General features: G+C 42.1%; 1 protein-coding gene across 1 annotated transcript; it reads left to right on the top strand.

The window, feature by feature from the left end:
- Positions 1 to 4,203: 4,203 nt before the first annotated feature.
- Positions 4,204 to 16,314, top strand: gipr (gastric inhibitory polypeptide receptor; the record flags this gene model as incomplete). Its single annotated transcript, XM_030744202.1, has 14 exons — positions 4,204 to 4,218; positions 5,806 to 5,902; positions 6,330 to 6,437; positions 9,829 to 9,950; positions 10,178 to 10,281; positions 11,124 to 11,277; positions 11,821 to 11,980; positions 12,136 to 12,196; positions 12,629 to 12,698; positions 13,976 to 14,064; positions 14,646 to 14,784; positions 14,906 to 14,947; positions 15,634 to 15,726; positions 16,138 to 16,314. Coding segments are annotated over exons 1-14 (1,431 nt in total), but the record flags the coding sequence as incomplete, so codon positions are not given.
- Between the last annotated feature and the right edge of the window lie 943 nt (positions 16,315 to 17,257).

The following is a 17,257-nucleotide window of genomic DNA, read 5'->3' as shown; positions in this document are numbered from 1 at the left end:
GTATTAACCGGTGGTGACTGGTGGGGGCCTGAACAATTCTCTCGGAGAAATCCTTGAGCTCCTGGATCTTCTCTTCTTGCTCAGAGAGGGTCCTTATATCTGCGGGGGTCCATAGTTTGGTCGCGTCGTTCTGTCATGGCCGGGGAGGAAACGGACGAGGAAGGACTCACATGAAGGACTCCAGAAGCAAACATAACTAAAAAGGGGATTTATTACAACGGGGAAACACAAAAATACAAAAACCTTGGAAGGGAGGCACAGGGAGACGAAGGGCAGGCGCAGGGAACACGGGAACACAGGAACACAGGAACACACGGACACACAACGTCAACGACGCGACAGAGAACAAATGAAAACTGAGGGCTTAAATACACAATGGGTAATCAGGGCAAGAGGAAACAGCAGGGAACAACAGGTGAGGCAAATGAAACTAATTACACAGGGGAAGCAAAGCTAAACACAAAGCACAAGGAAATCACATTGGCAAAATAAAACAGGAAGTGATAAACCAAGGAACACGCAGACAAGTCACAACACTGGGAACATGACAAACATACAGGGAGGACAAACTCAGGAAATAAACTATTAACACAAAACGCTGGGCCAACGGCCCAGGACATGACAGTTTTGCAGCATTTGAACCTGAGCAGAGAGGACAGCCCTGTGCACTTCAGATTTCATCATCAGTAAACACTAGTGACTTTCCCTCCTCGGCGGGTATACATGCTCATGTCGTGACATTGCCTCTACCATGTTTGACAGATGATGTGGTATGCTTCAGACCATGAGCTGTTTCTCTCCCTGCTCCCTCTCCTTTTTTCCTGGTGAACTCTAATCTGTCCTTCTTGTTCTTGAGTGTAACCAGTGGTTTGCCCCTTATTGTAAACTTTGTATTTCAATTCATGAAGATATCTCTTAATGACAGCATTTGACAAGTCTTAAAGTTGATTTTCTTTTAACCTAATGGTGGCCTCCTTCACTGGTCTTCATAACTCTTCAGACCCGACAATCTTACTATTGCAAATTCTAGTGAAAAGCTCTCAAACATCTGATCTACCTAATTTTTCATGGAATAAAAGAGAACAGAACTCATGTGGCTGTGAATCTGCTCGACAGTCTATTATCCAATGGCTGTAATTCTGAAGCAATTAATCCAACAGTTTTATTACATCCTGTAAATTAAAGCTGCACTTCACTGACATCATGATTGCTTGGTTTGAAATCCAGTGTGATGTTGTCACTTAATTACTTAAAGAAGCTTCTGATGTTTCAGTCTTCAACCCTTGTCTCATACAATCATTTTTCATACTGAGGCGAATGATGATCATTTAGACCTTGTTAAACAAAAGGCTCAGCCCAGTGCAAAAGGCTTTTCATCATTATGAGACCGTTCAGACAAATGGAGACAGAGGCATTAAGGAAGCCTTGAGTGCAGTGTAATCAGTCAGTATGAGATACTTGACTGAGCAAGAGTTTCAGTGAGAGGACGACGAGGGTAAAAGGAGAGAAGCATCCACTGTAGAGATGCAGTGCGGTCAGGGTGAACTGCTGTTTCAGGATATCGTGGTGAGTCCTGCTGTTCTTCATGTTTTACAAATCTAACATGTTATTGAAAAGCTTTTTCTCCATGTCTCTCTTATGAGTGAGCACTGCATTTAAAATATGATTTTTAGTGACTGTGCAGCTGGTGAATGTGTTCATCAAGCAGCTAAACATCCTGTTAATCACACCAAATATGGTTATTGATTAGCACTACATGGTTCATAATATGCAAACAGTTCTCCTTTTCTTTCCTCACTGTCTTAGTTATGTCATCTTGTATCATTTATACTTGTGATTAATTTAAAAATATTCCAAGTGGCTCTTGTAGCGTCAAGATAGTTTAAGCTTTGGGGGGAAAAAAGAGAGAGATGGACGTTTCTCATAATGAAATGGAAATGTCAATGTTTTGTTATATCCTAGTTTGTTTTGGTGTTTATTATTCATCTTAGTTTCCTGTCTTGTTAGTTTTGGTTTAGTTCTTTTTGTTCCTGTCTCCCCTGCATCTGTCCTGTGTCTGTGTGTTTGCTGTGTTACTTTGATAGTCCTGTGTTCCTGATGCCTGATGTGTTTAGTTTTGCTTCTCCTCGTCTCGTCTGGTTAATTACGTTCAGCTTTGCCCCTCACCTGTTACCTGTTCCCTGATTACCTAGTGTGTGTATTTAAGTGCTCAGTCTGTGTCTGTTCCTTGTTGTGTTGTGTGTGTTTCCTCTGCTATGTGTCACTCTGCCCACTTGTTTTTTTTTTTAGTTCTGGCTCCTGTCCACTAGTGATGAGAAAACGAAGCTTTTGTGAAGCGCTGACCAATTGTTTCGAAAATAGGTTCATTACTCGAAGCTTCAATTATAGCGCCCTCTGCTGGAAAAGTGCAATGTTTTCAATTATACACCTGCACGCACACACTCACACACCTCAATGATCTGAAGCATCTTTGCATTGTTTGAGGCGCACACGTTATGACCAAATATCATGATATCAGGTTCTATTTACAGATAAAGATGGATGAATGTGTGTGTTGTGTTATTGAGCAGAGTGCTGGGAAAACATGGCATTAACTGGGTGTGCCTGTGTAACTACCGCCTTAGCGTTAATCTTGATACGACAGCGTCCGTCATCACGTTGAAAGGACTTTAATTCATAACTCAGCAGTAACTGTTGGTCATAACAACGCTAAAACTGTGCGAGTGTGAACCTGACTGACTGTCTCGCTCCTTCTCTCGTAACCAGCGAATCACCTGAACCAGTCACGTGATTCAGTCCGAGCCCGAAGCAGCAACTGCTTATGTCATATGTCACGTGATTTTTTTCGCTCTGAAGCAAGCTTCGAAGCAGTGGTTCTCTGGAGATGTAAGCCCGGGGTTCGAAGCACGTATCGAAGCTTCGGTTTCACACTCTCATCATTAGTGCACAGCTCTATTCAATCATCATCTCTCCATAAACCACCTTTCATTTACATCTACCTGCTCCTGCCATTCAGCACATCATGACAGAAAAAGCACACTGCAGTGTCAGTGTATGAGAACAGAAAGGATCAGTGTTTATTTTAAGAGAGCGGTAAAGAATTTATTTATTTATTAGTTACATTTATTGTGCAGATTTTTGGTAAAGAGCTTCATTTTCATTTTAAGACTCCTGGGAATCTGGAAAGGCCTTACATCATAACTTCGCTGCCACATTTGGAACTTACCGTATTTTTCGGGCTATAAGGCACACTTAAAATCCTTAAATTTCCTCAAAAATCAGCAGTGCGCCTTATGTATGAATTCTTGTTGTGCTTACTGACCTTGAAACAATTTTATGTGGTACACTGTGCTCAAAAATCTGTCAATGTTTTAGTGCGACTTTGGTAAGGGACATTTAATAAATATCGACATTTTCCAGAGCGTACAAAGCGTGCAACAGGGGGGAGGGGGTAACACCCAGCGTACGCTTTTCAAATAGTTGAGCGCTGCCGTCTGACCGCCGATGACCGAAGAATCCACACCGCTGCACCACTGCGTGGTCTGCAGCGATATTTCCTCCAGTCTGTCAGATCAGTTCAAAGGCCTCATTGAATTCTGTAAAATAGTCCATCATCGATTCACAAAATGACTCTACTGACGATATTAGACAGGAACAAGCTGTGAGTGCAGCGCAGCAGGTGTGGAAAGCAGCCAAAGCTGCCGGAGATAAATTCAACAAGAAGCATTGTTCCAAAAACAGAAACTGTACACAGTAAACTGCAGAAAACTATGATGGATTTTATTCTACATGTTCCGGCCTGTTTCCATCTATGCTGGCACAGATATTTGTGCGTAATCTGGCGGCCGGCGCTGTTGCCAACTTTCGTGTAACAAAACTCGCTGTCGGCTGTCTCAAAAGTTGCTAAAGGACGAATCGAGGTCCGGGGGGGTGTGTGTGCTGTCCCCCTCGGTGCCAAAGAGAGGTCCGGGAGATACTACAGCGTATGACGGGACCCAGTACGAGCGCTGTATGTACACAAAACACGGTGACAGCGGAGTTTTCAGGTTTCCGGTGTTGAGTCAAAAAGGGATTTACTTTTTTTTTTTGCTTATATCGATAAATATACAGGTGCGCAGGATTTATGAAGGCCTTATATATAAAATGAAGAAATGACTTGTTCTTATCCTCATTAATAAAGAATATATTGCAGCATCTGTCAAGATGTTGAAGAAGATGGTGAGAGATTGCCAGCAAAAGTTGCCCTTTTATTACCAATTAAATGGTTGCTGTGTGCTGCAACCAAAACAAAACAGTAACAACCAGACTGACTCAGATAATGACAGAGGGAACCCGACATGCTTGATGCTGAAATCGCCCAACTGTTCAACTCAGACACTGAAGATGAGGAATTTGATGGATTTGTGGAAGATGAATGATTTAAAATTATTTTTCTGTATTTGTTACAACTGAACAATATTCTGAGTTATTGTGAATGAGTTGAATAAAGTTCGACTTACCTGATGCTTTTGTTTCGCTCTGCATATGTTTTATCATGCGCATTATAACCCGGTGTACCTTATGGTCCGAAAAATACGGTATATTATGAACAAGTTCACCTCATATCACTAAGTTTGCTCTACATCGTACATAAAGATAAATCTTGGAAACAATCTGAGGCTGTAGCTCTGGAGATCAGATTATTTTAGATACCGAGCATGTTCCTGTTTTCATAGACCAACACTGACAGTGTGTTGTGGACTCCTCAGTTCTCTAATGCAAACACAACCATGACGTTGACCGTTATGAAGGTTGTAACAGGCTACACGATGTGATATTTTCAGAGGAGACATTTAAAGCATCTTTTTTATGTATGAGTTTTTATCAGTGACTTAGTTAAATATGAAATTGTCCACAGCTGGTCTGCACACAGCTTCCATTCATTAGATTTTTGGATGCAAATCAAACATTAAGTCATTTATATTTAAAAATCTTTAATGGAGGAAAAAATGCTGTTTTGTGTATTTTCAGACAGTGTGAATGAACACAGTTCACAGTTGACTTACTGATGACCGCTTGGTGACCTCTTCTGCCACCCTGATGAAGGCTTCTCACGTATTCATCACCCTCTTCCTCCTCTACAGGACTGTGGTACAGTAGAGAATTTTTATTGCAGCAGCAAAGAGCAAATGATACCTGAAAACATTGTTCTGCCAACTTCTTACAGAAGTGCATGAAGAACTGCCTCTTTGCAAAAAAATAAAAAATAACCCAGAAATGTCTTTGAGTATGTGGTCAAATATTTGACATTTATATGGCAAGTATTCACCAAACACCATAATTTTCTTCCTTTTCCATCTCAGCCGATTTAGTTTCTGTGACTGTTTCCTTCTAGGCCGTACCAGTGATTACCAGTGATTACCAGTGATTACCGGTAGCGCCGGCAAAACGGCTGCACGACCTCAGACACCTGTCCCCCCTGTTTGTTTCTGTTTGGATGGGTGTTCTGGAACGCAAATATCGTTATATGTTTACATATAACGACAATAAAGTCTTCTTCTTGAACTAACAAAGATATAAGCACTGGTCTAACAGCAAAATACTGTTAGACATCTTCAATCAACATGTAGTTTAACTGCAGTTTCCTCAAAAGTGTTCACTTATGTAAGGCCAAAATATTATCACGTGTTTACTTTTATATCTTTTTAGAGATTTTGGAAAACCAAGGCCATTTCTGTCAGCCCAGCCTGGTTTAAGGGTTAAAATTGGAATTAAGCTTAACTGGCTGCATCTTACTTTGGGTCATTTGTGTGCATGTGTGTATAGAGTGTGTCAGGGAGGACTGCTCAGGAAATGATGAAGAAATGGAGCCACTACAAAAAAGAATGTCTGCTCAGGATGCATGCAGAGCCCAGTCCCAAAGGTAATCCACATACATGCTCATTCATACTAATTTCATTAATGCTAACATAAATACAGGAATTAGATTTAAATATAGCTCTGTAATTTAGATTAAATCAAGAACCGTGGCTGAAGTTTTATAGAATATTCATCTACTTCAGCGACTGCTTTAAAATATATATATATATGGGCGCCTGGGTGGCTTAGTGGTGAAGCCGGCGACCACATACATATGCCGCGTTGCGGTGCGGGTTCGCGTCCCGGCCTGTCGCCAATTTACCCGCGTGTCTTCCCCTGTATCTTTCCCCCATTTCCTGTCTCTCTCCACTGCTAGCAAAAGCTGCTGTGGCCAAAAATGCAAAAAAAAAAACCAAACAAACAAACAAACAAACAAACAAACAAACAAAATATATATATATATATATATATATTGTGACTCTTCTCTCCAGAATTGGTGTGCAATCGTATGTTTGACGGTTATGCTTGTTGGCCAGATGGACGACCCAACTCAACTGTCAAGGTGCCCTGCCCCTGGTACCTAGCTTGGTACAACCAAGGTGTATACACACACACACACACACACACAGAGTTCAAGTTTTTGTGCAAAGGCACATTTTGCCTCTGTCCACGACCACAGTGAGTCTTAAATCAAACAATCAAGATGTGGCTGAAGTGCAAACATTCAATTTTAATTCAAAGAGTTTAATAAAAGTACTTTAACTGTTTAGGAACTGCAGACATTTTTATACACAGTCCCCATTTTCAGAAGCCTCCACCAAAAAAAGTTCCCTTGTTACTTCACAACAGATAAAAGATCTGGTGTTGATTTTAAGTGCTGGACTTGCATTCAAGGATTCTTTATTGTCATTCGCATCACATTTACATGCAGTGGAACAAAATTTCCATGGAATTCACTACAATTCTCAATATGAGGTCCAAAGAGTTTAGTGAAGGTGGCCATCATTAGTCTGTGTGGCCCAATCCACACAAAACAAAAAGAGTGCGCGTATATAGCAGCTGGACGGCGTAGTAGCATTACTGTCTACTAGGTCCGAATCCTAGCCAAGGCATGCATCCAGTAAGGGTCCCCAGGCTCCTGTTTTCCTCCTCTACTTTCTCAGGTTTCTGCTGCCTGAGGTACTCACTAAGCACATGTTCCTTTGTGGCCATCTTCCTGATGTATTCATGGATCTTTGTTGTTTAGGACAGTGGTTCTGACACTCACTAGTCCTCGGCCTCCTTCCTTCTGCTTAGCGTACAGTCTCAGGGTGCTGGATTTGGGGTGAAACCATCCATGCATGGTAAGGAGCTTTCTCATCTTGGCCAGCTTATTAGCCCAGCAGGGAATCAGACAGCTGGCAGGATGTAGGGGTTGATTGCCCGGATCTTGTCTTTCCCATTCAGCTGACTCTCCGGGACTCGCTTCACTCTCTGCAGGTACTTGGAGGTTGCAGCTTACTAAAGTCGCATTTCCATACGGGACGACTCGGCACGGGTCGACTCGGTCAACACAACTCGGCACGGTCGTGTTGTGTTTCCATTGCAACTGAGGACCACCACAGTGTGGGTGGAGTCGATATAGCAGCGCGGGCAGTACTCTCATGACGTGACTCGTGTGCGGCTCAAAACACAATACAACAATAGATGAGATAGAGGCAAGCTAACAGCTAATGCCAGTTTAATATCATCATCATGCATAAGTCCCCCATACAATGTTTTAATGGATGAAGGTTATCATTGTTAAGTATAACCCTATACCCCCGAACATAATTGGCTCAGTGTACTTCAAAAGAGCCGCCGTTTGTGGACGTATGGCAACAATTACCGTAATAACACCGCAGTAATACTCTATGTTGGCTGCGAAGTGCAGTTTCTCAGCTTTCAGAAACTGAATTTTTCCGATAGGACAAACGGTCACTTGGTAATTCAAAGTTCCTTTGATCAGCCCTCCTGCCGGCTCTGTGCTAACCAGCTGGTAGGGGCAGGTAATGGTGCTTCAGCGGTGATCGCCCGGCAGTATAGGGTTATAATATGTATGCTGTGTGAGCATTTCAGATGGCTCTCATGTTGCAAACCTACTGCTGCAAACTGTCGGTCTGGGGATTCAAACGGTGCTTTGTGCCTCCAGTTTCTTGCTGTCGGGTTTTAAAAATGGCAGGCTTGATTTTGGTGAAGGAGTCGCTCTCATGACTCCGATAGTGACGACACTCCCTGGCCAATCAGTGGCATGCTGTCCTCCACGTATCGCTCAGACCCTCGGGTGAGTGGGTACGAAAAAGGACCGGCAAACTTGTACCAGTTACTAATGGAAACGCCGTCAAACCGCGGCGAGTCGAGGCGACCCGTGCCGAGTCGTCCCGTATGGAAATGCGGCTCTAATGGCCTCTTTATCTTTCACTTTATCTTTGCCTGTGGGATTCTGTCTTCATTGTGTGCAGTGTTGCCTTCAGGTAGTGCAATCCTCTCAGTTCTGACTACATTCCCTCTCTTTGTTACCATCCAACTACACTTCTCCAGTCCGAATGACATTCCAGTGTTATTGCTGTAGATCAGGGGTGGGCAAACTACGGCCCGTGGGCCACACCCAGTCCGTTGGTCTTTTTAATCCGGCCTGCCAAAGATTTCTACAGAATTCCCCAAATCAGTTTATATCATAATTATGACTGATATTGAAGATTCTGAGAATTGCTATAACAAAACTAACACCAGAATTTGATGCACTGGCAAAAACAACACTGTTCCCACTAAAAGTAAACGTAAGTATTAACACTGTAACACAATGTTTGATATGTATGCATCTGGCGCTGGCCCGGCCCATCTGTCAAATTTCAAAAAGTCATTGTGGCCCCAGAGACAAAACGTTTGCCCACCCCAGCTGTAGATCAACCAGGGTGTGCATCCAGCCAGGGTCCCCAGGCTAGACCCCCGTGCTAACCAAGCCTACCTTGGAATATGAGCGAGAGATACATGACTGAAGCCATACCTGCTCAGATATTTCCCAGATTAACAAGGTCCACATCAGGTGTTGATGAACCAGGGCAAGCTGATGATAAGTGGGCTACTGGAACTAGAAGGATACGGCATAAATGGACACGAGATGAGAACCGGGAACTGTTGGAATGCTACTACACATATAATCCCAGTGAAAGTGGTTACATGAAGAAGATGAGGGACCTATGGATTCTCCGACACCCGACATCGAAACTGACATCGAAACGACTTGTAGCTCAGCTCGTAGCTCAGTATATGTAACTGGACAGATGAAGATTAACTTGTAGACAAAGAGAGAAACTGCTCATGATCCAAAGCATATCACATTATTTGTCAAATATGGTGGAGGCATTGTTAGAGCATGAGCATGTATCGGCTCAGATTCAGACAAATGCTGCAAAACTGACTGGACAACCTTCACAGTGCAAAAGGATACTGATTCAAAGCATACTGCAAAAGCAACCCAACAGTTTTCCAAGACAAAGAAATGCAGTATTCTTCAATGGCCAAGTCAGTCACCTGATCTCAACCCAGCAGAACAGGATTCTAATTTATGAACTATAAAACTGAATGCAGCATCTAGAGGTAGGAAACACCATTTGGTGATGTCCATGGGTTCCAGACTTTAGGCATTCATTGATTGCAACAGATTTTTATCCAAGTATTAAAAATAATTATTCAATTTAAAATTATGCTAGTTTGTCCAATTAATTTGAGCCTCTGAAAAATGGGGGATTATGTATAAAAATGTCTGTAATTCCTAACTTTAACGAAAGCTTAAAGTTTGCACTTCAGTCACATGTTGATCGTTTGATTTAAGCTCTGCTGTGGTGGTACACAGAGGACAAAAAAGTGTCATTATCCAAAAACCTATGGATCTAACATTATATACACACAGATAAAGTCATTGATTTGATCACAGGCATGTGTTTCAGCCTCTGCTGTCTTTTCCTGTAGTGCTCGGTGGCTTTGTACTGCGTGAATGTGGCCCTGATGGCAAATGGGCCACCAGAAACTCAAGTCACACCTGGAGGAACCATTATCAGTGTGATGCTGATCACAGCCAACAGGAAGCTCAGGTACACAAGTTTAAAATTAATTGCAAATCAAAAAGTGTTTGTGCTCTCATGTATTTATCCTTTTTCTTACCAAATGCTAGAAAATCGGTAAATCTGAATTATAAATAACTATTTAAAAAAAAAAAAGATTGATTTAGTAAAATGAACTTCACATACATTGCTGATGTTGCCACCAATTTCAGTATTTAGTAGGTTCTCTTGTGTTTTTGGTGTATTTTGTGCAGGAGAAGCAGATGATGATTTTAGCCTGCTTCAGAGTCATGTACACAGTGTGTTACTGTCTTAGTCTGGTCAGCCTCTGTGTGGCTCTGATTATTCTCCTCTTCTTCAGGTGGGTAATCTGTGTCCTACTCTTCCTCTTTGTATCTATCTAAACATACTTTCTTCTCTTTATTAAAAAAACATTCTTTAGCTAGAGCTGTGTAGCTTTTCAGAGAGGAAGAAGTTAAAACAAATGTCCTCTGTGAATCTCCACCTTATTGTGGGGGTGGGATTTGTGTGTCCCAGCGATCTCAGGAGCTATGCAAATACTCTGCTCGGGATAGGGTTACCAGGCCTGGGGAGGGAGCTCGAGGGAGAGCATCTGGTGGCTGGGCATTAGCCCGTGGTGCCCAACTGGGCACAGCCCAAAGAGGAGACATGGGCCCGCCCTCCTGTAGGCCCACCACCGAAGAGTACACAGAAGGCATCGTAGGGTTCGGGCGTAGAATAGAGCTACACATCCACATCGAAAGGAGCCCGTTGAGGCGGTTCGGGCATCTGATTAGGATGCCTCCTGGGCACCTCTTGGGTGAGGTGTTCCGGGCATGTCCTACCAGGAGGAGGCCGCGGGGCAGACCCAGGACACTCTGGAGAGATTATATCTCTCAGCTGGCCTGGGAAGGTCTCGGTGTTCCCCCTGGATGAGCTGGAGGAGGTGACTGGGGAGAGGGAGGTCTAGGCTTCTCTGCTTAGGTTGCGGTCTCCGTGACCCGGCCCCGGATAAGCAGATGGATGGATGGATGGTGTAAAATACCACCTTGATAAGCACCCATGAAACATGGGGTAGATATGAGATTAACTTAGTGTTTAACACAAGGTGAAAAATGTTACCCTCTGTTTGTCACATGTTTAGCAGACTGACTGTGTTGTTTTGATGAGTTTAACATCATTTGTCCTTCGTGATGCTTGCAGTAAGCTCCGCTGTACCAGAAACTACATCCACAGCAACTTGTTTGCATCGTTCATCCTGCGAGCTCTGTCCATCCTGACTAGAGATGCTCTGCTGAGTAAAACCCACCCGGAGTTCAGACACAGCAGAGATGTCTCTGAAGTGCTCAGTGAACAGGTTAGGACTCAAATGCAGAGAGAAGAGGGAAAAAATATAGAAAACTGTCATTTTAAACATATTATTTCAGTGATACTAGCATATACAGTGGGTACAGAAAGTATTCAGACCCCTTTAAATTTTTCATTCTTTGTTTCATTGCAGCCATTTGCTAAAACCAAAAAAGTTCATTTTATTTCTCATTAATGTTCACTCAGCACCCCATCTTCACAGAAAAAAACAGAAATGTAGAAATTTTTGCAAATTTATTAAAAAAGAAAAACTGAAATATCACATGGTCGTAAGTATTCAGACCCTTTTACTTATGCAAGTCAGCTGATAGCAATACTAAGTGATTATTAATTACTAAGTAATTATTAATTTGATTGATTAAAACTTGTGGAAATGTTGCATCATTTAAATCAAAGTGTTTACTGCCCTGGCAGTTTTGTAAAGACTGGAGACTGGCCAGGGACATTAAGTACATTAATAAATATTTAAAGAAAGATGGAAAACTAATGGAAAACTTTTTTATCTCCTCCTGTAAATACACTTACACATTAGGGATTGTCCAGCTGCCGTGTGGCCCAGGTACTAATGCAGTACTGTGTGGGAGCCAACTACTACTGGCTTCTGGTGGAAGGCCTGTATCTGCACAACTTGCTTGCACTCGTGGCGTTCTCTGAAAACCGCTTTTTCTGTGGATATCTACTCATTGGGTGGGGTAAGCATAAGACAACCAACACAAGGTGCCACACACAACACAAAGGAAAGGAAGTAGTTAAAGCCAAATAACAAATGGGTCACATTATGTGTATATTGACTAGATCCATCTGCTGTTGTGAACTTTCTGTACTTAGCTGTGTATCATTGTTTCAGGCACCCCAGTGTTATTTGTTATCCCCTGGACTGTTGTACGTTGCCTGCATGAAAACACAAGGTGAACTTTTAGTTTGACTTCTATAATAATTCTTGTGCTGACAGTGTGTTACTATCATGCAGCTTTTTGTATTTTTTTCTCTTAACTACGCTCTGCATCATAACTTTACTAATATCAGCAAAGCTGGGTCTGTGGTGCCTGTTCGCTTCACTCATGTATTAAAACACAGTTATGTTAATTTATCATGTTATTCTTTTTATCTTTATAACATCACTTTATATAGTCATATGGCAAAAACACTTGCTTATAAACATGTATACAGTATGATCATTGTAGTAAGAAAATGTATTCATCAGATTTAACATAATTTTTGGTTTTAGTGTAATAAAGTCTTGATGTAGCAATTTAACAGTATATATTATTACAGTGCATGAAGTCACTTGAGAAAATAAACTTTGCTTTATATCTTTATGCAACATGTATTTTTTTCAGGTGTTGGGAGATAAATGAAAACATGGCTTACTGGTATATAATCCGCACCCCCATCCTCATGGCCGTAATGGTAATAGACCTCCAACCTTGATTTTAAATGTCATCCATCCATCCATCCATCCATCCATCCATCCATCCATCCATCCTCTTCTGCTTATCTAGGGTGATGTTGAGGGGCAGCAGCCTAAGTAGAGAAAGCCTAGACCTCCCTCTCCCCATCCACCTCCTCCAGCCTATCTGGAGGACACCGAAGTGTTCCCAGGCCAGCCAAGAGATGATCTCTCCAGTATGTCCTGGGTCTGGCTCTTTTTGATGTGGAGGAGCAGTGGCTCTACTCTAAGCCCCTCTCAAACTACTGTACTCTTCACCCTATCTCTAAGGGAGAGGCCAGCCACCCTTCAGACGAAGCTCTGCTGCTTGTATCCGTGATCTTGCTCATTCGTTCACTGCCCAAAGCTCATGACTATAGGTGAGGCAAGGCACATAGTTCAACCAGTAAATTGACAGTTTTGGACCAGTACAACGTTTGCATCACTGCAGTAGCAGCCCCAATCCATCTGTCAATCTCCCACTCCCCCCTTCCTTCACTCGTGAACAAGGCCCTGAGATACTTAAACTCAACTCATCCCAGATCTGAAGTGGGCATTCCAACCTTTGCCAGCTGAGGACCATGTCCTCAGACTTAGAGGTGTTACTTCTCATACCGGTTGCTTCACACTTGGCTGCAAACTGCTCCAGTGCGAGCTGGAGGCCACCACCTGATGAAGCCAACAGGACCGCATCATCTGCAAAAAGCAGAGATGAGACATGTTCCACTTGGCTTTTTGGTGCCCATCAGGCACTGCCAAAGTCCCAATAGGCCTCCTTGTTTAGCTCGATGGCTCCCTTTGTCTCCGGTGTCCACCATTTGGTTCAGGTATTACCACCATGACAGGCACCAACCACATTGCCTCGCTCATCAAACTAGAGACGCCTGGACACAAATGTTTTGTGGGCCCTTGAACTGGGAAGAGTTAATTGGAAGGTCGGGTTGGGTTTCCCAAGGAAAACTGATCCTGGATGAGGGGCCAGAGGAAGAACAATCCAGACAACTCCTATGAGAGAAAGACCAAGGGAACAGTTTACCCTGCCCGGGATAGTTTACTTATCTAAAATAAACTAATAATAATAGTAGACTGGAGCCTGGATGGTCACACCTAATGTAGAGGATAATATTAACAATTTTTATCATAAGCTGCATACATTAATTCAGTGATTAATTAACTTATTCTATACACTTATTTTACTCCCTGTTGGTAACAGTAAAATCATGCTAACTGGTCTCTTTCTCTCACTTTATCTCTTCAGGTGAACTTCTTCATCTTTATTCGCATCATTCTGATCCTCATATCCAAACTGAAAGCCCATCAGATGAGATACACTGACTATAAATTTAGGTATGTCGATAAGAAGAAAGTAATATTCATTGACACTGAAAAGGAGGAAAAAATACAAAAAAAATATTTTTCCTCTCTATTACACCCCCCACTTAAGAAAACTGGTTTTTGCAGTAAGCAATGTGGTAATTAAAAGCAAATCAGCTTTCCAGTGAAGTTACATTAATAGAACGATGGGAAAAGGCCAAAGTAACATGAGTGGAGGTGCCCTCATCTCCTTGATATCTCCACACAGATACAGTGTCTAATGTCTGACCTAAAGTGACAGAGGCAGAGAGACGGCTTACATTAACTCCAAAGTTAACAGCACACGTACAAACAGTACCTCAGTGTGTGACAGTGATTTAAGAATCCAGAGAAGACGTGTAAGGAAACTCTGTTATATCTCCTGATAGAACCTCGGCCAGCATCACACACACTAATTGTTATCAAGCAGAAAGAACCTGGTTTCAGAGACTGCTGCTCAACTGGAAAGTGGTTGTTCAAAAAATAAGCAAAGCATTTGTTCTGCTTAAGCGTCTTCAATGATAAACACATGATAAAACTTCTAAACACCATCAAATCAGTTTCTTTCTCTTCAGACTCACCAAATCCACGTTGACCCTGATCCCTCTGCTGGGGATCCACGAACTGGTGTTTGCTGTGTCGACAAACGTGCAAACCGAGGGAGTCTTCCGCAATGTCAACCTCTTCTTCCAGCTCTTCTTTAACTCTTCTCAGGTATATTCAGGACTCAGAATATCCACCTAGCCTGATAATATTTACGATCATAAGAATATTTCTAGATAAAAACAGCACAAAACACTGTTAAATGTCCTTTTTTTTTTTAAACTCCTCACAGGGTTTCCTGGTAGCCGTCCTGTACTGCTTTGTCAACAAGGAGGTATGTAGCATGCCATTTGATGGACAAAAGGAAAGTCCTCATAATATAAATCATGATATTTTTGGATGGAGAGTCAGTGTAATGTTAGAGCAGGCTTTGCTTCAGGTCAGTGCAAGAGTTATAGTTAGCTGAATTAAACAGTACCAGCCTCCTTCTCCCCCTCCTCCAGCTCATCTGATGGAACACCGAGGTGTTTCCAGGCCATCCGAGAGATTTAATATAAGCGTGTCCTGGGTCTGCCCCGGGACCTCGTCCCGGTAGGATATGCACAGAAAACCTCACCCAAGAGGCGTTCCGGGCATCAACGCCTCTTGGGTGAGGTTTCATCAACTGGCTCCTTTGGATGTGGAGGAGCAGCAGCTCTACTTTGAGCCCTGAATGGCTGCACTCCTCACCTTATCTCTAAGGGAGAGGCCAGCCGCCAAAGTTATTTTATAATTAAAGTTAGTTTAATTAACAGTTTAAGAATTTAAGGCATGTGCCAATTCTAGTAATGTTCTCAGTCTTCAGCAGCAGGTATGGTGTGTTGGTTATTCACTTTGTATCTCCAACACTCTGTTGTCTCTTTGCAGTGTTTAGTCTCTTGATTTTCTTAGTTCATAATCCAGGGTTGCTAAATGCAGTTATCATTATTACCCTATTGCAACCTTCTTTTCCTCCCCCAAGTACTCATCTTTTGCTTGCAGGTGCAAACAGAAATAAAGAAAACATGGCAGAGGTGGAAGCTGGGACTGACTGACTTAGATGAACTGAGGAACACTGGCAGCAACACCCCACAGGTGGGTGTTAGCCCGGCTGGGGCCCTAAGCAAAGACACGTCATTAGGTTTGATTAAACAGAATTAGCAACAGGAGTGAGTGTGGTCAGACGTCCCCTTAGGAAGATAAGGTCTCTCCTACTGTCACTGTACTTTGGCACTGCTGTAGTTTAATTTTAGCAGCTGTTTATCATTGATTGCCTGGACCTTCTTTCTATAAATTTTAATAGGCTGATGTTGCGTCACACTTGGTTATGTGAAATCTGCTAGTATCTGAAAATAATACAAAAGTTTACAAAGTCAAATAAATGCTAAATTATTCTCATATCTGTTTTGCCATAAAAAATGAATATTTGTTCATTTGTTCATTAACATAAATGATAATAAAATAAATGATTTTTATTTTAGTTTTTGTGTTTCTGTTTTTATGCAGGCTCCTGTCAGCATGCCTCCATCTTCCCAGTGTCACCATCTGTCTCTTTACCAGCCACCCGCCCGCTGCCCAGAGGTCAACGACCTTTCTTCCATCCCCCACACCCCTCCTCCTCCTCCTCCTCTTCCTCAGGTTCCCATTCCTCACTCCTACACCCAGCAGCAGGACAAGATGGGAAACAAACAGCTGAAAAGCTACTGGTGACAGAGGAGGAGAGGATGAGGAGAAATCATGTGAAATGTATTGCTGAACAATTCAAAGTGATCTTAAGATTTAAAAAAATATATATATGTGTAAAAATATCAGTGATCAGCATGTCTACTGAAGTCACTCTTGGACAAAGGTAAAGCAGTCACGGTGGTGGTTTTCAGAATCACACAGATGAACTGATGATGTCCTCAGTGGCAGAAGTCGATAAAGTTTCTAAAGAAGCTTTCTCTGTCTCTGAGCCCTTTATTACAGGAAGAGAAAAAAGTGTCACTTTGTGGATAATTAGATTTCCTGCTGCATAAACCAGCCAGGACTAATTTTCTCCTATTTTATTCACACACAGGAAATAATAAAGATTTCTTTTATCACTCCTGAAATTATTTTGTATTCAAGCATGGAGATGTGCCAGTCATTTTTTTAAATGAACAATATCATTTTACTGTAAATTGTGTGTTACCATAGTTGTATCATAATTCTCCACGCAGCCATCTGAGTGAACTTGGTGTGTTGTAAGTTATTATCATTCTAACTCATTCCTCTCCCCACAGAACACGTTTATTCATTTCCAGCTCAAATAAAGAAAAAAACTCATTTTACAAATGAAAGCAATTATGCAAAACGAATATTAAAAACAAGAATAACTGCATAAAAATATTACTCTGGTAATGAAAGTAAAACTTGTCCGCAGAGTCATTAGATTTAAAACCGAATGTCTGAGTCTTACCTGAACTGCTTATTAAATCCATCCATCCGCTTAGAACGTGGAGGTCAGATGGTGGATTCAAACCCACGACCTTCTTGCTGCGAGGCAATAAAATAGAGTAGAATGCCTTTATTTGTCATTCTACAGAACGTACAGTGAGACTGGAATCAGTGCTAACCGCCGCACCACCGTGCTGCCCGTATTAAA

Source organism: Archocentrus centrarchus, chromosome 13 (assembly GCF_007364275.1).
Source record: "Archocentrus centrarchus isolate MPI-CPG fArcCen1 chromosome 13, fArcCen1, whole genome shotgun sequence".
Taxonomy (NCBI): domain Eukaryota; kingdom Metazoa; phylum Chordata; class Actinopteri; order Cichliformes; family Cichlidae; genus Archocentrus; species Archocentrus centrarchus.
The sequence above is the reverse complement of the archived record's forward strand: the minus strand, read 5'-3'. Positions and strand labels throughout refer to the sequence as shown.